This window comes from Staurois parvus, unplaced genomic scaffold, assembly GCF_062004578.1.
Source record: "Staurois parvus isolate SC_StPar_1 unplaced genomic scaffold, SC_StPar_1.0 ptg000336l, whole genome shotgun sequence".
NCBI classification, from domain to species: Eukaryota; Metazoa; Chordata; class Amphibia; order Anura; family Ranidae; genus Staurois; species Staurois parvus.
In genome coordinates, this window is record NW_028318132.1 from 4,342,921 (window position 1) to 4,367,985 (window position 25,065).

The following is a 25,065-nucleotide window of genomic DNA, read 5'->3' on the forward strand; positions in this document are numbered from 1 at the left end:
TGACAGACCAGTGACTGACTTCTAATGTTCAGGACCAGAGGCGTCCCTAGGATTGGTGTCACCCAGAGCGGCCCGCACCCCCTAGGGACACCACTGTTCAGGACTCCTTTTAGCCTTTAGTCATCATTGGAGATTTATCTATTTAATAAATTAATTTCTTATCTTAGTGATTGCATATTCTTTACTGTTTTCCTTCTTGCTTTTAGTAGAGCCATTGATTTTTTTTTCCTCTATCCATTGTCTTTTTTTCTGTTGGCATGCATTATTCTACTCTTCTTAAAAAAAAACTTGGTCTTTCTTTTATTTGTGCACATAATAAACCTCAGAAGAATAAATTCTGAAAGATTATAGAGCTCTGAAGACTGATGATGCCCATTCAAAGTCCTTTTTACTTCTGTGGATTCTAATTGAGCAATTTGTCACAATTTGACAAATGCTTATACAATATGCCCAATTTAAAAATAATAATCTGCTATGTAATGATTGTGATAAATTGAAGAGTGAACCCATACAGTGCAATAAACAAACACAAACATGGCAATTAATAACAAAATATAGCTGTAGGATTTTATTTTATAAGGCATTGAACTCTGTAGAGTTCTGAAAAATACTTTTAACATTTCTGGATTATTTAACCCCTCAATGTCTACAGATAAAACAAATATTAAAGCAGTAGTAAACCAGGAAAACAACTTTTAAAAAATCTTCCCCCTGTAATTCAAGAGCATCGTGTGCTAGTATGCAACTCATGCACATTATGAAAGACTTAGCTGAAAACTAAGCCCTCCAGCAGAGCGCTGTCACGGCTCCCCAAGGCTTCCATCTTCACCCAGTCTTCCTTGCGGGATCGCATCCTGCAGCCATCTGATTGGCTGAGCCACGATGCCATCACTCCCACGCATGTGCAAACTGAGTTTTGGCCGCAGAATGGCTCTCTCAATGAATGGCAAGCAGTCCATTGAGCGCGCCTGTGACGTCATCGGCGTTTCTACAATGAGTATCTCCTAAAACGTGCACGTTTAGGAGATATTTACAGTATCTACAGGTAAGCCTTATTAAAAGCTTACCTGTAGAAAAAAGGTGCACAATAGAATTTACTTCCACTTTAAACTCCTATATGCAGTTTTCAGAATTTGGCATTCCTTAGTACAAAATAGTAACAAAAATGTTTTTTTTTTACATTTTAACTATATATTTTTTGACATTACCTTAACTCATCTCAACAAAAAACAAACCAAAAAAATAAAAATGTTCATCTCTTCCTGACATTTGGGGTGATACCATATATGTGTATACTATTTGTTAAGTGTCTCCTTACAAAGGCAAATACCAACGGAGCATATATAGATTTTTTTAAATCCTACCTAAAGCATTGACACTAAGTTTATAATTTTTTTTAAAACCTACCTAAAATGTTCTGATTTCATTCTTTGATCCTGACCTTGACTCAAACTTTTATTTTATCTTTATCTATTATTTATTTATTATTATTATTTTTTTTTTTACACATACAAACCTTTTTTTTTTAAATTGCATTCAGAGGAGAAACAGAGTACAAAGCTGGGTTTTACAGACTGATCACTGTGATAATCAAATACAGGCTGCCACAATGGTCAGGTGATCAGCAGTGGGGGTCTTTTTGTTTCAAATCATTAGCATGAGATCAGGGGCGGACTGACCATTTGGAAACTCGGGCACTGCCCGAGGGCCCAGGGTCAGTAGGGGGCCCCATGAGACGCCCCTGGTACCTTTTTCATAGGCTTTTTTGAGTTTGGGCAAGGACACAGGGGCCCTATGATCCCCTATGGCCCAGGAGCCCCATGAGTTGTCAGTCCACCCCTGGCTGGCAGCACATAGCAGAGAGTGCTTTCAGCACAAACACTAGAACACTTAAATGTGGCGCCTCAAAAGAAGATGCACTTCCATAATGCAGCATCTATGCATTTATTACACATGAGATACAACATGTTAAAATGTACATCAGAACATAGATATGTTGGTATTAATTATAGTGGAGTTGCTTCAGATGGTTAAAGAGACCCTTTCACCACAGGGTCACTTTTACCCAGCAGGTCAACTGTAAAAGACGTGTAATTATATTTACCTTTCTGGTCGTAATTTTTTTTTTTTGTAGGGTCTCCCTTGACATCCATAACAGACCCTCATTAAGGATAGGGGTCTGCTATGACAGGTAAGGTCATCCCCAGGCATATTATTTAAAGAAATTTTGCATTTTAATTTTACCCTGAAAGAATTAAAATCATTGCTCCCTGCTAAAACATTTTTTTGCTTTGGTACATGTTTCCCTGTACCCACCCCACCCATGCCATTTGTTTGACAAAGGATGGTGGTGCAATGCTTATCAACAAACTCACTCTGCTGTTCCAGTCCTTCTGGAATCAAGGATCCATTCCTCAGGAACTGAAAAATGCATCCATCGTACATCTCTACAATAGGAAAGGGAATCGACAAGTCTGCGATAATCATAGAGGAATATCACTGCTTTCCATCGCAGGCAAGATCCTTGCACGAGTGTTGCTGAAGTGCCTGATTGACCACCTGGAACAGGGTTTATTACCCGAGACACAGTGCGGTTTCAGCAAAGAGCGTGGCACTGTGGACATGATCTTCGCAGCCCGACAGCTCCAAGAGAAGTGTCAAGAACAGAACCGTGAATTGTACACCACCTTCGTGTGTCTCACCAAGGCTTTTGAATCTGTCAGTCGTGAAGGTCTGTGGCACATCATGTCAAAGTTTGGATGCCCAGACAGATTCATCCTAATGGTACGTCAGTTCCATGACAGCACGATGGTTCGTGTTTTGGACAATGGAGAAGTTTCAGAGGCCTTTCCCATTACAAACGGTGTCAAGCAAGGTTGCGTGCTGGCACCGACCCTGTTCAGCATAATGTTATCAGCCATGCTGTCAGATTCCTTCCAGAACAATTCCTTGGGAGTTAGCCTGAGATACAGGACCGATGGGAAACTGTTCAACCTGAGAAGACTCCAGGCTGTCACCAAGGTAAAGGAGACAGTGCTACAAGACCTCCTTTTTGCTGATGACTGTGCCCTGAATGCTGGATCAGAGCAGGAAATGCAAGCCAGTGTGGACAAATTCGCAGCAGCATGCGACGACTTCGGCCTCCTCATCAACACAAATAAGACCAAAGTGATGCATCAGCCAGCTCCGAATACCCAACACCAACAGCCTACCATCACAGTGAAGGGCCAAAAGCTGCAAGCAGTGGACCAATTTACATACCTTGGCAGCAAAGTATCCCACGCAGTGACAATTGACATCGAGGTCACCTGCAGATTAGCCAAGTTCTGCATTTGGCAGACTACTGACCAATGTGTGGGACCGCCATGGAATAAGCCTTGCCACAAAGCTCAAAGTCTACCGCGCAGTAGTGCTAACTACCCTGATGTATGCCAGTGAGACTTGGACTTTATACAGGAGGCATGCTAGGCAATTGAATCACTTCCACGTGACCTGCCTCCGCCGACTTCTGAGGATCTGTTGGCAGGACAAGGTGCTAGACACAGAAGTCCTCTCCAGAGCAGGCCTGCCATCAGTCCACACTCTGCTGATGAAAACCCAGACACGCTGGGCAGGCCATGCTGCAAGGATGCCAGACCACCGCATCCCTAAACAGCTCCTCTATGGTGAGCTGTCTTAAGCAAAGCGATCGCCAGGGGACAAAGGAAGCAATATAAAGACACATTGAAAGCCTCCTTCAAGTCCCTGGATATTGACACCACCTCCTGGGAAACCCTGGCACAAGAATGATTGACATGGCGCATGTTGATTCACCAAGGCTGCCAGACATTTGAGGAGAAAATAAAAACCATAGTACAAGAGAAGCGAGCACTCCGCAAAGACAGAGCTGCAAATGCTGCAACAGTGGTGCCCACATATGTCTGCCCAACATGTGACAGAACATTTTGTGCCCGTATAGGCCTTACCAGCCATTTACAGACACACCGTGGACAGCCCACTACCTGTTAGATGTCAAGGTCCTCTTCGAACACGATGGACGAACATCATCATTTAAAGAAATTTAGCATTTTAATTTTACCTTGAAAGCATTAAAATCACTGCTCCCTGCTATAAAATTTTTTTTTTGCTTTGGTACATGTTTCCCAGTGCCCACCCCCCCATGCCATTTGTTTGACAATCCTACAAAATATATCCCCAGCAAGGGGGATCCATCTGGCGGAACTATGAATACAGATGTGTGGCAAGGGTTTAAAGTAATCTTGGCTATGGCTTTTATGACTTTCACTTCCTGCAAGTTTGTTCTTCCATACATTTGTTGAGTAGCAGATTAGCCTCTAAAGAGGACTTGTCTTATTAAAGCACTTCCTGTGAAAGTATGACAAAACTTAGTCCCTATTTTTCAGTCAAACTTCTGCTTTGTTGATCTGTGGTACAGGCTTCCATGGACACTACAAATGGTTGTTTCCTCACAAGTTAGGCATGGCTCACTGTTGTCACTGTCAAGAAATCTCCTCTGAGAAATGTTACACAGCCACTGCTGGGGTGTATGCATATAGACAGGAAGTGACTGAAAGAGGCTGGAGAGACACAGAGGCAGGAGAGCAACAGCATAGGGATGGAACAAAGAATGAAAAAGTGTTAAAATGGTATTTAACATTATATATTTAAAAAATAATTTTTTTTTTATACATAGTAATTTAACAAACCTTATGGTATTCACTGAGGGTTTGCATCTACTTCAAATGTTTAAATAACAGTCCTCTCTTTTGGTTAAATTCTGTGCTACTCACAGGAGGGGGGCTGAGACCCATCTACAAGTGGTATTCTTATATTTGCAAAAGGCAGTTTTATTATACATAGCGATTTATCAAACCTAATGGTATTCACTGAGGGTTCGTGTCTTCTTCAACTGTTTAAAGTGTTACTAAACCCAGGTCCCTGCATTCACTATATCTGGTCTCTCACAGTACACAGAACATGGAAATGCAATTATTTTAGTAAATATAAACTGCTAAATACCTTTTCCCATCAGCGGTTAGAGCAGTCTTGTGACTTCTATCAGAGCACTGGTAAAGCTTGTATGAGGAGTTTTCATTCTGCTGTAGGAGGATGTAGAACCCTGACCTCTGTCTGGGCAGTGCTGATTGGCCCTGTGCTAATCATATGCACTCTCCCAAGAAAAAAAAAAACCTTTCTAGCAATACACACCAAACTGAGCTTGTGCAGAGTGTCTTCACACGATATGTCTTATCAGGAGATAAGAGGGGGACACTGGAAGATGAGAAGGATCTGATAAGTCAGGATCAAACAGCCTTTTTACACAATGCAGAGGATTAACCCCTTAGGTTCAACAGTGAGTATAACAAGCATGCTTTGCTGCATATACAGACTGATTTTACTGTTGTGGGTTCAGTAACACTTTAAAATTGATATTAGCCGTATATGGAATGCATTGTTTTCAGAGGTGCAGCTGACCACAGACTTGCGTTGTAAGGAGGAATCTTTTAACACTGCTAAACTTAAAGTAGAGCCTGAGTATGTAATGAGCAAATATGACCATACCTGGGACCTTACTGGGGCCCTGTCAACCTTCTGTCTCTTTGCATTCCTCTTGCTGTCACATGTCTTGAGCAAGTACTTTGAGCAGGAGATAAATGCCAGCTATCAATGACGCCATCTCCTTTCTAGCTGCTTTGTAGGATAACTGTGGGGTGATGGGGGAGGGGTGTCCTGTCCAATCACATAGCTAATCTTCCACAACATATAGAAAGATAGGAAAACGAGTACTACATGTACTTTGTGGGGAACAGAGCAATGCAATAAAAAAATGAGAATTCTCCTTTAAACCATTCCTACTAACCATGTTTTGTGATGCAATCACACATTTTGTTGCAGCTCTCTAATCAAACATCCACCCACCATAGTCATGGCTCAGGCCCAAGTCTTGATGTCTACATATTGTTTTAATTGCCCATTTATTGTCCTCATATTGTGACAACTACCAGGTTGTTGCCCACATGTTACATACAAAGGGTCTGATCAGTTTTTCAGACCAAATCAAACCATCCATTCACCCCTATGGACCGCCACGTATAAACAAACTTGTGTCAGTTTACACCCGCCTACCGCCAATCCAATCTGGTCCACTAAAAAAAATGGATGGGGATTTGTCCCCCTCCATCTAGTTGGATGAGATCAGAGGGCAATCGGGTGTAAACAGACAGCAGAATCCATTTACACCTCGCCACCCATAGAGCAGATCTGCATAAACTGAGCAGACAAGACCTGTCATCCACCCTCTATGCTCTGACCACTAGGGGATCAATGACAAGATCCCTTGCTGTGCTAATTGGAGTCTGCCTGGTGTGAAAATGGTCTTAATGAGTTTGTAAAATGACAACCTCAACCAATAGAGAAAAATAGAAAACCTCCAAATATGCTATCCTATACCCACAGTTGTAACAATTGAATATTTCTTGGTCAAGTGTTGTTAGGATTTCCTTTTTTTCTGCATATTGTCAAAGTTGTTTGTTACACATGTTACATACAAAGGGTCCAATCCAGGTCAGTTTTTCAGACCAAATGAAACTATCCATTCACCCCTATGGACCGACACATATAAACAAACTTGTGTCAGTCTGCCGATGTGAAAGGGGTCTTAATGAGTTTGAAAAATGACAAACTCAACTAATAGAGAAAAATAGAAAACGTGCATATACACTATCCTATACCCACAGTTGTAGCAATTGCATATTTGTTGGTCAAGTGTTGTCGGTATTTCCTTTTTTTCTGCATATTGTCAGAGTTGTTTGTTACACATGTTACATACAAAGGGTCTGATCAGGTCAGTTTTTCAGACCAAATCAAACCATCCATTCACCCCTATGGGCCGGCATGTACAAACACACTTGTGTCAGTTTATACCCACCTACCTCCAATCCAATCTGGTCCACTAAAAGAAATGGCTGGGGTTTTGTCCCCCTCCATCTAGTTGGATGAGATTAGAGGGCAGTTGGGTGTAAACAGACAGCAGAGTCCATTTATACCTGGACACCCATAGAGCAGATCTGCATAAACTGAGCAGACACAGACCTGTCATACACCCTCTATGCTCTGACCACTAGGGGATCAGTGAACAGATCGCTTGCTGAGCTAATTGGAGTCTGCCAGGTGTGAAAAAGGCCTTAATGAGTTTGAAAAATGACAACCTCAACCAAGAGAGAAAAATAGAAAACCTGCATATACACTATCCTATACCAACATTTGTAAAAATTGCATATTTGTTGGTCAAGTGTTGTCAGGATTTCCTTTTTTTTTGCATATTGTCAGTTATTTGTTTACAGAACCATATTACTATGATTTTATCCTCAGTAGGCCTGTCACTATCAAACTACAACACTTAGCCCCATATTTTTGCCACAATACACTTTTGTGAATGCAATCCTGTTCTTCAGTGTACCTGCTAATACTTTGGTCTTCACGTTTTCGCATTTTACTGCAATCACTGCCATCTCAGTCCTCACATTTCTTTGATTTACCAGTCAGGCAAACAAAAGAATCTTCACACAAGGGCTGATATACAAGCATCATGATTTCCTCCTGAAATGAAATTCGAAATATGAATGCAACAAGAAGCTGCTTGCAAAGTGCAGCTCTTAGCTATAAGCAGAATCCTGCTTTTATTTTCCCAGTGTTGGAAAGAAAATGTGACAACCCATTCAATTTGCTGCATTTTTAATGAGTGTAGGACTGTACATATAAAATGTATGAAAGTGTCTGTAGTCTTTGGTTGGATTCATTTCACTTGGAAATGTATATTTAAATTTTTGCATGGTAAACGTAAGTATGGATGAGCAAAATGAAGAGTATTAATTTCCTCAAAATTGTATTTTGAGTGCAACTTCCCTTGCAAAGTGCACAATCTATTTGCCTTTAGTAAATCAAGCTCTATGTGTGTGTGTGTGGAATTATATCCTTCAACCTGTTATGATTTTATATAGTATCAATACAGTACTCTGTGTACAGCTACCTGTTACTGTATTCATAGCTAATCCAGCCACCTGCCCCTGCTGCCTGGAACAAATGATCTAATATCTTCACATGCCATCCTCTTTTATGATTTAGGGCAGCGAGAAGACGTTTTAGATCTGTCTGTAAAAAGGCTGTATGAAATGCAGGAGCCATATGTACTACTTGCCATAGATCGTGAGAGATAGACATGAAATACTGAGCTAACCTTCAGACTCTCTCCTACATTTCTAGCACTGTGAACAGAAGGAAATTAGCATTTGCTCGAACTGTCCATCTGTTCATCAAAATAATTCATGCAGTCTGCGAACGTGTGTGAAATGATTTTCCATTTCTGCGTGTTCTCAGCATGTAAGTCACATAAAAATAATCCCATCACCTGTACTGTCCTCTGGACAGAAGGAATCATAATACACTAGCGGAATTGCAGAGGGCAGGACTGGTCAGAATGATTCTCAGGTTAAATTGCAGTACGGAGCTATCTAGGAGTGAATTGACTTATTAGCTTTTTTTAGCAGTAGAACCTGAAAAGGGGATATGATTTGTGGTGGGTTTTTTCTAGATTTTATTGCTGTTCAAATATATATTTTTCCACAGGGCTCGCTGGGAGTTAATGCACAGCAAAGCAATACATACTGGAGCAACTCAGCAACTTACAAACCACAGTAAACACTACATGCTGCAGGCTTCATCGTCAGCAAAGAGGAGCTCTATAATCACAACATACACCTTCATTTTTCAACATCAGCATTGCAATACCAATACAAACAATAGTTATTTTTGACAATCCAATATAAGCTTGCTTGAAAAGGTTCCTTTCATGTCGTAAGTTCTGCCTGTATGCTGGTCATCTCTTTCCACATCTTCCTGGGTTCCCTGCATGCTTTGCAGCGTTTCCTCTGCTGTTTCATTTCAATTTCTAAAGACTACATATCCCATGGTACCTTGCTGCCTGCAATTAGTGATTCCTGTACTGACTCCGCCTCCTTAAACTCCTCCTCTCAGCACCTCTGTAGATCAAAAGGCAGGCTCTATGAAATGTGTGACACATCAGTGCCTACTCTCTGGGCATAATGGATATCTGTCATAGAATTCAAAGAGTATGTGAGGATCTTTACAAAGTAAGTTTACAAACTTCAAGATTGTTGGAATAGGCTAGACATAATTGAAATGCAATGTGTATATTATTACAGGTGTACCTCGGTTTACAAACTCCTCGGTTAACATAATTTTCGGTTTTACGAATGAAAATCCATTGAAAATAATGTCTCGGTTTACAATTTTTTTACACATTTTTTTTCGCAATACGAAGTGTATGTCAGTGCTGATTTTTAAATGCAATTGCCGGCTTTTTTTTTCTTCACTATAACTCAGAGCTGTCACTTTCCCTGGAGTTAAAGGAAGCTTTGTTTCTTTTAAGAAACTAAAAGGAAACATTGTTTCTTTTAACTTGGAGAAGTAAACTAAAAAGAAACTCTCTTTTTTAGCTGGGGGAAAAAGTGACAGATCAATCTCTATGCTATAGTGAAGAAAAAAATAGCGGTAAATACATTTAAAAACTGGCACCATAATAAATAAAAAACGGCATGGGGTCCCCCCTCCCATCCATACCAAGCCCTTCAGGTCTGGGGAACTCCCATGCCAAAAATTAAAAAAAAATGGCCTGGGGGGCCCCCCCCCCAAAATCCATACCAGACCCTTATCCGAGCATCCCCCCCAAAGCACTTTGTCCCCATATTGATGGGGACAAGGGCCTCTTCCCCACAACCCTGGGGAAGAGGCCCCCGTCGGTGGTTGTGGAGGTCTGCGGGCAGGGGGCTTATTGGAATCTGGAAGTCCCCTTTAACAAAGAAGCCCCCAGATCCCGGATCCCCCATGTGAATGAGTATGGGGTACATGGTCCTGATACTCATTCACAAAAACAAAAAGTGTAGGGTGAAAAAAGACAAGACACAGTCTTTGACAAGTCCTTTATTAAAAGAAAAAACTAAAAGAATGTCCCCCGCAGTAGATCCAACGTCAATCACAATGCCTTCCGCCGACCCGAAAGAAAGAATTTAAAAAAAAGGCTCCGCTTCCGACGATGGCTTCCAGCCTTCTGCCTGCTTCGGTGGTTTGAGAGTCCTAAATAGGTAAGGGGCGGGGCCACCCGGGGACATCATGCATGTGACTCCACCCCATGTGACATACTGATCAAACATCATGTATTAATGTTTCACTGACAGCTGAAACATTAACACATGCTTGTCACTACTAAAATACCGCATGACTTGATAAAATAACTCATGCGGTATTTTAGTAGCGTTTACTTTTTTCTGACGTCAGGAACAGATTAATTGGTTTTCAATGCATTCCTATGGGAAACAGCGTTTCGTTTTACAAATTTTCACTATACAAAAAGTCCCGCAGTACGAATTAAATTCGTAAACCGAGGTATGTCTCTATATGGTTTTACATTTTGACCATTGATATGGTTTAAAGTGGTTGTTAAGGCATTCTTGCTGTATTCTATGTAGTAAGGTAAAAAACCATCAAGCGGAGTTCCCACCGAATTTCAAAGTTTGTCCCCATGTCTTTGTTCCTATTGCTCCATCAATGTTTGGCACCTTTTTTTTTTCTCAATGTTTTCATACCTTAATTTCTCCTGAAGTGCTTTACTTTCTATGTACCTCGCCACGGCGAGGTAAGTCATATCTGCCCGCCCATTGGTTCTTGGGATATATGTGGCATCAGTCACAGGAATCAATGAGCATTCCCCTCCTCTAGCATCGTGATGTTTCCAAACTAGAAATGACACAATGCCAGGCGGAGACAAGCGCCATTTTTAATAAGTTTTTTAAAAAAAGTAACACAAACGATTACAAGTACAGTTTATGCCAAATTGCATGGTATAAGCTGTCACTATCCCGGGGGTGCTTTAATAAAAAAGAAAGACTGGAACTCTGCTTTCAGCTTCCCTCACAGGCCCCCTAAATACATACCTCAGAACAGTCTTGATCCAGCAATGTGCATGAGAGCCAAGGCCCTCTTGTCTCTCTTGCTCCTCATTGGCGCAGATCATTGGTGTATTTAGTTCTTGTGCTGACCTAGGCAACACTAAAATCGAGCACCTCCCACCACCTTCAGAAACCCCCCCCAGCCCCCCGCTGCCACCACTCTCCACCAACTACCCCCCTCCCTCCCCTTTCTCACCTGTAGAGAGAGAGTTATTCAAGCACTAACCTTAACCTCTCTAGAAAGCAGCCAACCATCCCCAGAGCCAAGCCCAGTATCTTCCAGGGGTGGACTGACCATTTGGAAACTTGGGCACTGCCCGGGGTCAGTAGGGGGCCCCCTGAGATGCCCCTGGTACCTTTTTCATAGGCTTTTTTGAGTTTGGGCAAGGACACAGGGGCCCCATGATCCCCTATTGCCTGGGGGCCCCATGAGTTGTCAGTCCGCCCCTGGTATCTTCCCTGTGTGGGAACTCTGCTTACACCTTCCAGCAGTGTGCAGTCTCCTCATATTCCATGGCGAAGCACAGACGCCAGGTCCCCATCCCTGCCATGTGTGTCCCTTCAACTGCGGGGTGGCGCCTCCCTCTTGAAAATTGCTGCGCAAGGCAAACACCTTGTTTGCCTCATGGTAAATACACTGCTGGCTCCAATACAGCATTAATGGCTCTTGCTGCTTTCAATAAGACCTATTGACAAGGATATAGACACATATATGGACACACAGAGCAGGGCTCGGGATTGAGCTGAGCATGAGTTCCCCTAAAGCAAACGGCTTTCTCTGGAGGCACTTAATGGGGGGGGAGGGGGGGAGCCAGGAGCACCAGCAAGGATCCCAAGAGGAGGATTGGGGCTGCTCTATGTAAAACTATTGCACAGAGCAGTTGTGTATAACATGTTTGTTGGTCAATCAGTGATTTGAATACATGTACCAAGTAGCTCACGGGGAAAGGGACTACAACCCAAATCCATTGCAACATTTAATTAATTTCTTTTTTCTAGGAAATATAGAGGATTTTGCAAAAAAATTAAAATTGATGTTTTGTTTTCTGTATACCATAATTAGGATTTAAAAAACAAACAGTGTTTGCCAGGATTTACTCCAAGTTGGCCAAATCACTGATTAAAAGAGATTTGTGCCTTTTCTTACTGTTTATCATCATGAGCTGGTAAAGAAGATCCAAGAATTAAAGGGAAATGTACAGAAGGTGGTTACAGAGTAGGAGGTCCAAAATTAAAGCCCTGTTCCATCAAAATAATTTTGAGTTTTACAAAAAAGAGATTAGAACCCCTGTCAACTTTTTATTTTATTCATAACCCTAATGCTTAATTGAACTTTCAGTTTAAATTATGTGAACAGGGGAAAAAAATAAACATGTTCAATGCATTCTAAAGAAGCTGCAGCCTGAATAGAAAAGCCTGTCTGTTCCCAGTTGCTGCTTAGTGGGTCCTTTGTGTTGTGGGGGAGTGGTGATCTCACTTTAAAGGTCTTACATGTCCCACGATAAGGCAAAGTTAAAGTTCTCCAATCAGCAGAAGCATGAGCTTTCCTGATTGCAGAGATATTGGTCTAACTTAGCAGGGGGTGTGTCTGATCTCCCCCAAAAAATGAGAGGTCCCTCCAGGGGCGGACTGACAACTCATGGGGCCCCTGGCAATAGGGGATCATGGGGCCCCTGTGTTCTTGCCCAAACTCAAAAAAGCCTATGGAAAAAGGTACCAGGGGCATCTCATGGGGCCCCCTACTGACCCCGGGCCCTCGGCAGTGCCCCAGTTTCCAAATGGTCAGTCCGCCCCTGGGTCCCTCTATTCAGCTGCAGGCAGGAGACAGGCTTTTCTTCTTAGACTGAGGCTAATACTATAAGACTTTGGACATACACTATTTTGTTTTGATGCATAGTTAAAGCTCTCCAATTAGCAGAAGAACGAGCTTTCCTGATTGCAGAGATATTGGTCAGAATTAGCAGGGGGTGTGTCTGATCTCCCCCCCCCACAAAAAAAAAAGAGAGGTCCATCTATTCAGCTGCAGGCAGGAGACAGGCTTTTCTTCTTAGACTGTGGCTACTACTATAAGACTTTAGACATATTTTGTTTTGATAAAAAATTTGAAGCTCTCCAATTAGCAGAAACATGAGCTTTCCTGATTGCAGAAATATTGGTCAGAATTAGCAGGGGGTGTGTCTGATCTAACCCCCCCCCCAACAAAAAAGAGAGGTCCCGCTATTCAGCTGCAGGCAGGCTTTTCTTCTTAGACTGTGGCCACTACTATAAAACTTTGGACATATTTTGTTTTGATGCACCTGGAATGTAAGGTATTTACCTGATTTACTGCCTCATTTTTTTTTTTTTTTAATTTTTTTTTTATATTATTATTTATGTGGGGTTTTTTTACATACTGTCACCCTAGCAGTACAGTGTCACCATGGTGACACTGTACTGCTTTTAGGGGGTTATGAAGATTTTTTTTTTTTTTACACTGATTGCTTTTATACCCATAAAGGCTGTAAAAGCAATCATTTCTCCTTCTCTCTGGCTGCATTCTTGCAGCCATTGAGAAATACTGTGTGAGCTGTAATTGATCACAGCTTGTCACATGGTACAAGGCTGTTGTGAATAGCCTTGTACCATGTGACTTCTGTGATCATTCACAGATTGCACACGTAGTAAGCAATGATGTCAAAAGTGACATCTTGCTTACTACTCTTCATGTGCTCACTGATTGGCCAATCAGAGAACACATGATCGGGACCACGCACAGAGGTCCCGTACAACGATCTGTGTTCCACTGTGTTCGGAGGACACAGCAGGCACTAGATCGCGGTGCTGCGCACTCCCAGGGAGCGCTCACAAGCAAGGGACGGTGAGGCCGTTTATAAACGGCCAACCGCCCCTGCACTGCCACCCTATGGCCGTTTATATACAACAGCCGGACGGGAAGTGGTTAATAAAAAAAAGAAACACTAGGAGGGCATCTGGGGTGCAATAAAGCTATAGGTGCATTGGTTCTTGTTACTGTCAGCGTTCAAATTTTTTGCAAGTATGAAAAGCCAAGTATTACACAGCCATTTATGACTGCTCATGCTCATGCATATTAATTCTGGCCATTAGATTGCATTTGCATGCAAATGCGTGAATGCACCTAAGCACAATTAGCATTTATGCGAACTTATGCATATTCTGCGTTTTTCCTGCCCAAAAGTTCCTTTCCTGAACAAGCTGGGGATGGATTTTTTTCAGCCTGTAAATGCTCCTCCTCTAATACACCTGTAAATGTCTATGCATGCATGAACATAGAGGTGCTTTTACAGACAGAAAAAAACTCCAGGTGCCTGTAAAAGCTAAATGTCTAAGCTCAGTGTGCATGAGTCCTTAAACTGAAAATTCAAATGGGCAATCTTTGTTTCCAGAGAAGATATTTTTTATTTGGAAAACTCTTCTGAACTATGGAAACTGACTGCTGGAAAACATAGGTTAAAAAACATCAGTTTAGCCGCGTTTGCATACCACATTTATGCGCATTTATGAGAACCGTTTTTTAAGATAACCTCAGGAGACCTTCCAAAATGCCCAGAATGCACTGAAAAACAGTAAAAAAATTAACTATTTCAGACATTTTGAGAGAAATAGAGAGCAGAAGCAGATAGAGCAGTATGTGTTGAGATGACCTGACTTTTCTGGTTGTATTCACTATGGATCCAATCATGAGCATAATGCAGCACGTTCTACCATTTTTTCCTTCACGCAAAACCTGGAACTGACTGCACTGGTGTACTTGGTCCATTTAAATACATAGAAAACGCTTTGCACGCATTTCTGATGGTGAAAAAAGGCTCTGGACAGCATCTGGATATGGAATAGTTAAAAAACGCTTCTAAACGCAAACACTTATAAACGCGGTTAGCCACATTTACACGCGTTTACAAGCATTTGGTGTTTGAAACACTGATAAAATCTACTCCTGAACACAAGTTTGGTGCATTCAAAAATATGACTGTAAACTCAACTGCCTGTAAACGACTATGTGTACATGGACACATAGGAATATATTAGGGAGAGTTCAGGGGCTGCTGAAAAAAACGCAGAAAAGCTCATGAACATGCGTTATCAGCTGCAGTGTACATGAACCCTAAGTTTAAAAAAACATCTGGTACCTAATAACAATTGGTTAGATTGTGGCTATTTTGATCAAGGTTCTGTACCTGCATGGAATGAAGTCATTAATGTTTTCATATTAAAAAAAATAAATTCTGATTAAAGTGGAAGTGTTCAATGCATTACAGTTCATTTTCTTTCTAAAGAAGCTGCAGCCTGAATAGAAAAGCCTGTCTGTTCCCAGCTGTTGCTTAGTGAGTCCCTTTTATTATGGGAAAGTGGTGATCACTGTTTACAGATTTGTACTGCTAGATCACCTCAGGCTGGCCTCTTTTGCAGGTATAGCTAATGTAATACATTAAAAATAAGTGCCTATACTATTTAAAATCCAGTTATACATTGTCTCACCCAGCTCTGCACATGCTCAGTTACTCTCTATTTTTAGGGAATGTGCCAAAAATCAGAACCACTAGAGGCAAATCTGCTGACAGCCTAAAGATTTACTGCTGCTCAGGGTCTCTGGGCTTTAGCAAAATAGCAGCCTCCAGCAAGAAGAAACAGGAAAAATCCTGGAGACAATTTACAGCACACACTCATTTTGATAGCAAATGATTTGTGTTGTTGTTATGGGTAAAGTTGTTATGGGTAAAGTTCCACTTTAGGAAACTTTCAGTTATCAAACTAACATCCTTGTTTTTCCTCAGCATGTTTTGTGCCCCACACGCTGCAATGATGTTTAAAGTGTCTCTAAATTCAAAATTTTATTTTTTAGTTTGGATAGTGTAGGGAAGAGTTCCCTGGAAGGTTTTTTTGTTGACTGTGTCCCATTGGGGAGACTTCCATTCACTTCCTGTCCCCTATACATGACAGGACACTTGTCAAAAATGAGGAAAATTCTCACTTAGACAGTTGCTACCACAAAAAATGTCCCTCATTTGAACACAGTTCTCTATTCCTGTTCTTCTAACAATTAAAATATTTTACTCTTGCTTTCAGTTCCGGTGAGAATGAATATTAGAACAGTAAGGATGAATCTCCCCAGTGAGGACACCTACCACACTCTTTCCAAAACTAAAAAAACAACAAAAAAACTAAACAAACAATTGGCTTTAGATACACGTTACCAGTCCTGATCTTACCTGTAGATCCCACATTTTAATATGTGCTACTCTCCTCTTTTGTAATAAAAGACTGTGTCCCATTGGGGAGACTTCCCTTCACTTCCTGTCCCCTATACATGATAGGACACTTGTCAAAAATGAGGAAAATTCTCACTTAGACAGTTGCTACCACAAAAAAATGTCCCTAATTTGAACACAGTTCTCTATTCCTGTTCTTCTAACAACTAAAATATTTTACTCTTGCTTTCAGTGCCGGTGAGAATGATTATTAGAACAGTCAGGATGAATCTCCCCAGTGAGGACACCTACCACACTCTTTCCAAAACTAAAAAAACAACAAAAAAACTAAACAAACAATTGGCTTTAGATACACTTTACCAGCCCTGATCTTACATGTAGACCCCATATTTTAATATGTGCTACTCTCCTCTTTTGTAATAAAAGACTTGTCCTTGGCTTGCGTGTACATAGATTTCTGGGCAGGTGCACTTTGTGGTGTGACCGGTGCTGCTATGTACCCAAATCTGTTGCCAAATACCCACACACAAAAAGAACTTACAGTAAATTGGAAATCTACCTGTGCAATAATGATCACCTCTGACTGATTGCTTTCAATAGAATATTTGTCTATGCTCCCAGAGATAGAATATTATGGCATGTTCTTTAAAGACATATATGATGTGCTTCATTTGTTTCCTAATTATTGAAGTGAAATGCTTGAACACCACAGATAATAAAGCTGTCTCTTAAAACAGCATTAATATATGTGTTTGATATTTTCAGATAGAAGTACTGTATTTTCAAACCTTATGTGCAGACGGCTGGATTTAATTCAACATTTTAACAAGTTTGGATCTTTAACAGCTGGGACAAAAGGTGGTACCTTTAAGGGTTTGACTTGGCGGTTGTATAAGATTCTAGAAGGATGATTGTAATTGTTCTCTGAGCGATATGGGCAGTTGACAGGGGTCAACCATTTCTGCTATATGGCAGTCACATTGTAGGACCAAATGATTGAAAAAATATCCCATCTAGAGAAGAAGTCAGGACCTGCATACAAGAATGTTAACCTTTTGCCTATAGCTACAAGCCTACTGTGCCTAATAATAACTAGCAATCTAATGACATTACTGCAGCAATTCAGGATGCGGTTCTACCATGCAATGTATTTTGAGTTATCCTAATATCTTCTTAATTTTGTCCCTGTTTCAGCTTGAAGAGAGCGAGGCCAGGTATGCAGAGTCCCAAAAGTCCCAGAAGTCACAGAGTACTGAGCTGGAAAATCTACACATGGAAATAGACAATATTTCCAGGAATAAGAACATGGTAATTTCAATTCTTATCATTTTCTTCTTCTTCCTAGCAAAAGGTTGTTAACTCTCTGATAAATGAATATTGTGACCTTTATGTCATATTGAAATCTGATTTATTTATTTGCTGTTATTTATTTCTATTATTTGCAGGAGATTGAAGGCTGCACCACTGTGATTTTTTTCTATATATATTCCTGGTAATAAATGAGCAACAATTTTTTATACAAAGGAGGAGCAGACTATTTGTATTAAATTGAACAGTCAGATTAATATTTAGTATATTTGGGCATTGAAAGAAGATTATTTATCAACTTCAATCCTACTAGAAATCATCTTTCTTACCTTGTTTTATTCTGTGTTTCTCAACCTTTATTTAGTCATGGCACAATTAAATGTATGCCAAATCTCAAGGCAGCCCAGTCCAAAATGAAGTTCCTCCACTACATCAGAAGTCCCCCACCTTCCACGTCAGAGTCCTCAGTCACCCTTCCACATCAGAGTCTTCAATCCCCCCTCCCACTTCAGAGCCTTGCTCATCACACCAGTGTCCTTGGCTGGTCTGTCTGCACCATGAAAATTATTGAGGCTATGCAAAAATATTGGTTGCAGTGAAGCACCGTTGTCAGGCCTAGAAGGCACAAGAGTACGTTATGGGATCTTGTTTGAGAAGAAATGTTCTAGTTAATGTAGTAATTTTGTACTGAAGACCAGGATATTAGTTAGATGATGTTTATAGCTGTGCTGGACTAGACAAAAGGGGACAAAACTCCATTCACCATTCAAGTTGACCAATGCATAGAGAAAAACAATTTGTGGACATACTGTTCCTGAGCCAGGCACCTGACCTGGAAACAAGAAAATAGAGAGATAAATGTCCTTAAAGTTTATGTCAGGTCAAAATGAAAAAAGAAATAGACCTTTAAAACTGCTGCAAGTACAGAGAAGTAACTGATGATCTGTCAGATATCCAGTGTGCTCCTGTTTGGGCTGACAACACAGTGCCTTCGCTGAACTGAAATCCCAAGCAACCTTGTCAGCCCTACCTGCTGGACTATGGCCCATCTCTGGTTGTCCCTCTCCACATGCAAAAAAATATTCCTTTCCAAGCAAAGAAATGCTACAGCCTTGATTTCCGGGTGCCTACCCATACAGTGAGGGTTGATTTACTAAACTTGGAGAGCAAAATCTGGTCTAGCTGTGCATGATAGCCAATCAGCTTCTAACTTCAGCTTGTTCAATTAATCTTTGGCAATAAAACCTGGAAGCTGATTGGTTTCTATGCAGAGTTGCACCAGATTGTGCACTCTCCAGTTTTAGTAAATCAAACCCAGTGTGTAAGAGAAAGGGCTCTTGTGAGATGTGGTTCTGGGGGTGTGCCTACATCAATAAGAAAAGAGCTTCCAGCTGCCCTTGCAAGAATTTTGAACACCTAATAATAATATCACAGGGAGTAATAAAAGCTGTGTTGTGCTACAGGAACAAGGCAAAAAGAAAATTCTGGAACATGCTGTGGATAGGCAGATGTTTTTGGAGTAAATTTTGGTAATGCGTGGACATAGATTTTAATTCCCTTGACATACTTTTTGAATATGGACATACAGTTGTGTTCAAAATAATAGCAGTGTGTTAAAAAAAGTGAATAAAGCTCAAAATGCTTCTAATAGCTTTTATTTCCCTACACACAAATGCATTGGGAACACTACACATTCTATTCCAGATCAAAACATGAAGAAAAATATATAAAATTTGTGTTGTTCCTCTAAAAAAATTGAATAAAAGTGAATATTAAACTTCAAAAAAATAGCAGTGTTTGTATTCTTCTTTACAAACTCAAACATTCACTATATAAACTGAAAAATGTTTGAAGATTTTGCTTTCCTTTGAATCACTTAATTAATATTTAGTTGTATAAGCACTGTTTCTGAGAACTGCTGTACATCTGTGTTGCATGGAGTCAACCAACTTCTGGCACCCGTGAACAGGTATTCCAGCCCAGGATGATTGGATTACATTCCACAGTTCTTCCCTATTTCTTGGTTTTGCCTCAGAAACTGCATTTTTGATATCACCCCACAAGTTTTCTATTGGATTAAGATCGGGGAATTGGGCTGGCCACTCCATAACGTCAATCTTGTTGGTCTGGAACCAAGATGTTGCACGTTTACTGGTGTGTTTGGGGTTGTTGTTTTGTTGGAATACCCATTTCAAGGGCATTTACTCTTCAGCATAAGGCAGCATGACCTCTTCAAGTATTCTCATGTATTCAAACTGATCCATGATCCCTGGTATGCGATAAATAGGCCCAACACCATAGTATGAGAAACATCCCCATATCATGATGCTTGCGCAACCATGCTTCACTGACTTCACAGTGTACTGTGGCTTGAATTCAGTGTTTGGGGGTCGTCTGGCAAACTGTCTCCGGCCACTAGACCCAAAAAGAACAATCTTACTTTCATCAGTCCACAAAATGTTGCGCCATTTCTCTTCAGGCCAGTCAATGTGTTCTTTGGCAAATTGTAACCTCTTCAGCACATGTCCTTTTTTCAACAGTGGGACTTTGCGGGGGCTTCTTGCAGATAGCTTGGCTTCACATAGGTGTCTTCTAATTGTAACAGTACTCACAGGTAACTTTACACCTTCTTTGATCTTCCTGGAGCTGATTGTTGGCTGAGCCCTTGCCATTTTGGCTATTCTTCTATCCATTCGAATGGTAGTTTTTCGCTTTCTTCCACGTCTTTCAGGTTTTGGTTGCCATTTTAAAGCATTTGCGATCATTTTAGCTGAGCAGCCTATCATTTTCTGCACTTCTTTATATGTTTTCCCCTCTCCAATCAACTTTTTAATCAAGGTACGCTGTTCTTCTGAACAATATCTAGAACGACCCATTTTCCTCAGAATCTCAGAGAGAAATGCACTGTAACCAGCATGTACAACATTTGCTGCCTTCCTTCCCTAAATAAGGGCAATAATTGGCACCTGTTTTTCAAAGAATGAATGACCTCACTAATAGAACTCCACACTGCTATTATTTTGAACATGCCCCTTTCAATTAGTGATTCAATTACACAGAATCAGCAGCATGCATGTCATGACTGTTGGGTCTGTTGGATTTCTATTACTCTACTACACCTGCTAGTAAATTATTTGCCATGTAGAAATATAATTTCTACCAAAAACAGTGATTGATCAGGTTAGTGATGTCTGACTGCTATTATTTTGAACACAACTGTACATGGTGTTTTGTGTTTGAAGGCTTTCATACTTTAAAGAAAGAATGTCTCTAAGATCATTTCATGAAGCTGCCAAACCACCTGAATACTAGTTGCATTTGGGTGAATAGTAGTTAAGTGAGGTAGGGACACACGGGCTATCAGGGCTAGTCACTGTATGAGTCAAGCTTGTTTGTTTCTGGTCAATAACTCAGAAGGTACTGCAAAAAAAGGACAGCCAGGCAGCTACCATTATCAGGAGGTAGTCATAAATGACAGTTCCTGCTTTTCTTACAGTACACATGTCCCTTAAAGGTATCATTAAATAGATACAGTATATACTTTACACTTTGGAAAAAAAAATTGTGTACTTGCAGTAATCTTTTTCACTGCAACATACAAATGAATGCATTCTTCTTTTACAGATGATTTGAAATGTTTTATTAAAGTTGACACTTGAACATACAAGCTGAGCTGTTGGTGTTACTTCTTTGATCTTTTCATATGCTTTTTCAAACAAAAAAAGAAAACTATCACAGCTAGTATATTTTTGTTCTCTTTGTCAGGTTGATGAACAGTTGTACCAGTTGCAGCATGAGAAAGCTGATCTTCTGAAAAGGATCGATGAGGACCAAGAGGACCTGAATGAGCTTATGAAGAAACACAAAGCTCTTATTGCTCAGGTGAAGATAAAACATTTAACAAAGCCTTCCACAGCATTCAGTCAATTCAGAGGAGAAAATTTGCAGTTTACTGGAGAAAGAGTTTATGGATTTATATTTATCAACTCCTAAGGGTCATAAATGAGCACTGTGACATAAGGTTGGCAATACAGGGCATTTTTGTCATACTTCAATGTAAGGTGAAAAAAAGCAGTACGAATCTATCTGACATGCTAGGCAAAGCTGCCATCAATTCTCAGTGGTTCCTGACCAAGAGTCACTTTATTTGCATTTTCCAAGCAGCTCACAGAGATACTCTCATAATTTGGACTGTGGAATTGAAGTCTTTGTTTGAAGGCAGTTTCCTTACAAAATTACTTTCTATTATTACCGTAAAGGGAATTATAGTTATAGATACTGTATAGAAAATCTTAATAATTCGGTTCATAGGGAAGTTCTTAAAAGTGCCACTTGATTTCTCTATCGTCACTGCCGATATATAAATTTGGTGAACATCTACTACTCTAAACTTGCCTTCACACCTGGGCAGAGTGTATTTTTGGTGATTTTGAAGCGTTGTCTTCTGGTGTTTTACAGGCATTTTGTAATCATCTTACAAACTTAGAGCAAGCATTTTTTGCACATGTATCAAGCTTCAGGCATTTGTTTCCTGGGCTGGGCATGGGGAGAAGAGCATAGAAGGACAGAATTGTTTCAGGGGCAAAAACGCATGCAAAATTGTGCATATTGTGCATTTACAAGTGCTTACGTTGAAGCTATAGGGTGAAAATGTTTGAAAATGCTCAAAGAAAACTCATGCACTTTTTGAGCATAGGTGTAGAGCAGGGGTCTCCAAACTGTGGCCTGTGGGCCATATGTGGCTCTTTGCTTGCCTTTATCTGACCCTTGGGACACTCTTCCTTCCACTGATATGACGCACTATTCTTCCCACTGACACCTATGATGGGACTTGATTCCTTCCACTGACACCAGAAATAGGGAATTATTTTTCCCACTAACTCCATCTATTGGCCACTATTGTCCCCACTGATTCCAATGATGCAACATTATTCCTTCCACTGACACCAATGATGTAATTTTTTTTAATCCCACTGACCACCAAGCCTATGGCATTGCCTACTCCCACTGGCCATGGTCTTCCCGCCCCCTCAAGTCTGAAGGACAGTAAACCGGCCCTTTGTTTTGAAAGTTTGGAGACCCCTGGTGTTGAGCATAGGGCCACCAAGAGCATTAGTGTGAACAGGGGCTTAGTGATTCACCTATAATAGTGATGTGTTACAAAATTAGAGCCTCTTTGTACATTAGATAACCACATAAATTAATTTAAGGACAGATCATCAGCAGATTTTGTTTCCTTTTTCACTCGTTTTCTACCTAGAATAAATGTATATTATATGTTGCCCCATCAGCCAGCCCAGACTGTGAGGCCTCTATATACTGTATACCATACACTATTTCCTCTGGACAGTTTCTTCTGTACAGCCTTGAAAAAAAATATTTTTTCACAGAAGCATATAACAGGGGGCAGGGAGCTAAAGGTACACACTACACAGCTCATTAAGGAGAGCTCTGAGAGCTGATTTGAGGGAAGGGACCCCCCCCCCCATCCACACAGCACACAGGAACAATACAGAGCTGAGGATATCACTCAGTCTGTGTGCTGAAACTCTCCTCCCCCTTCACCTATTTATCTCTTGGCGTCAGGAAAACCTGTCTGAAATGACTCTAGTAGATAGCAGAAAAACAAGACAGTGCAGAGAAATGAAACTCTGTGCTTTGGATTGAGACAAATGAACATTATAGAAATGTGTGCTTTGTTCATATTTCATGTCTGAGGTTTACAACCTCTTTAAGGCGTGGAGGCTGTAAAGTGATTATTCAATTAGCCTAGAAAATAAAACAATGTTTGTTCAGTTCAGTTAACAAATTGTGTGCTAGAAAAGCACACAATTTTCAATTTCCTGCATACATGACTGGTTATTCAAAGTGGACTCACCCTATGAAAATAAGGAACAACCTATAAAACAGTGTTCAGCATTTTCATCTGGTCATCTGAGAGCAAAGAGCCAATAATCTTCAGCAATGGATAACCCATCCCATCACTATAAAGGGTGGGCTCACATCAGTCATATTCTAAATGTGTTGTATGTTGCTAAGTTTAGGGAGAGATTACATTTTTATTTTTTTCTAATTTTAGCATTGATACGTGTACCGAATGGCAGTGCCTACCTTTCCATATCTTATGTTTCAGATTAGCTTGGTTATTACCCCTACAATTGGGTAGAATCAAATGACAGTTTAACCCCCATGCTTTTCAATAAGGTTCACCACAAAGTTTACAGATGCTAAACTTTGTGCAATATGTACAAACATGGGCAGATCTGCTCAACCCTATTAGCAGACCTACAATACAGAATGTTGCATGTAGTTAACACATGTAATGATAGTATTTGAATAAATTAATTCCACCATCCTCCATTTCACATGCTTTTTTTACAAAAAAAAATTCTCATCATATACAGTACATGTAAACTTAGTGGTCCAGCAAGAGACACAGTGCTTGAACAACTGCAACCACAGCTATTTTCTTAACGATTTAGTCTGGGTCCATACTTTTGTGCTGCATCAGCACACATGTTATCGTGGGTTATGCTGCTCATTAATGTGCATTGTGCTAAGACAGCCCATTTATTTGTATTGGCTGCATGATGCACCAAAATTCACCCTCAAAATACGGAATGGAACATTTTTACCTCGCAGCACATGGCAACACATGTTAGTAAACTGCAACACAAGTGCATTGAAAGGTGTGTTAAAGTGCCATTTAGAACTAGCATGGATTTATCCAAAACATGTAAGCGTTGTGTGTTGATTCTATCTAGTAAAGTTGGCTTTTATAAAGAATTTAGGATGTGGGTGTTGGATAATTTTTCCATGGACAACACAGACACAGGCAATGCATTTCCCATGCCCTGAGGACTTACATTGGTAATGAGAGAGCAGTATCTTTAAATATGCTTTATTATATTTATTCAGTCAAAAAACCTTCAGGGTTGGTCCTGGTCATTGAAACATGACAAGTATTGAAATACAATGCTTATGATAATGCTACATCATAGTAGAAAGTTGTCAGTTTTTGATTGTGAATAAAATGAAATATTGTACATATCCTAAATTATTGCTTTTCTCTGCATAATTAGTCAGCATCAGATATTGCCCATATTCGAGAACTACAGTCTACATATGAAGATGTGCAAAAAGAGAAGCAGAATCTCCAAGAGAAGGTAAGAATGAATTCCATTTCATAATTTGCATTTTTAGAGTTTGTCATTGATTATTTGCATTATAGGTGATTTGAATAAAATTACCCCTATAAGTAGAAGTGTTTCTCCTAACAATCTGTTTAGAGTTGTTGCTGGACCCTGACACCCAGATTGCATGTTTCATGTATTTGACTGAGTTCCCCAGGTCTAGTAATTGTTGTCATCCCAAGTAGAGCTTTTTTTCCCAGCCAGAATGTGGCAGAATTGAGTTTTGCCACCCTTGGCAATGACCGTGTTTACTATCACTGCTATTTAGTGGCACTTGTGAAAGGAGAAGTCCGTGTTCTGTGTTACAGTGCA

General features: G+C 40.4%; 1 protein-coding gene across 2 annotated transcripts in view; it reads left to right on the forward strand.

Moving 5' to 3' along the window:
• The window catches only part of MYO18B (myosin XVIIIB), an 810,748-nt gene that overhangs the window by 608,807 nt on the left and 176,876 nt on the right, over nt 1–25,065 (forward strand). For both annotated transcript variants that reach the window (XM_089684120.1, XM_089684121.1), the window contains exons 36-38: nt 17,447–17,560; nt 21,326–21,442; nt 24,643–24,726. In XM_089684120.1, the coding sequence (XP_089540246.1) occupies nt 17,447–17,560; nt 21,326–21,442; nt 24,643–24,726 (315 nt within the window). The remainder of the gene's footprint in view (nt 1–17,446; nt 17,561–21,325; nt 21,443–24,642; nt 24,727–25,065) is intronic.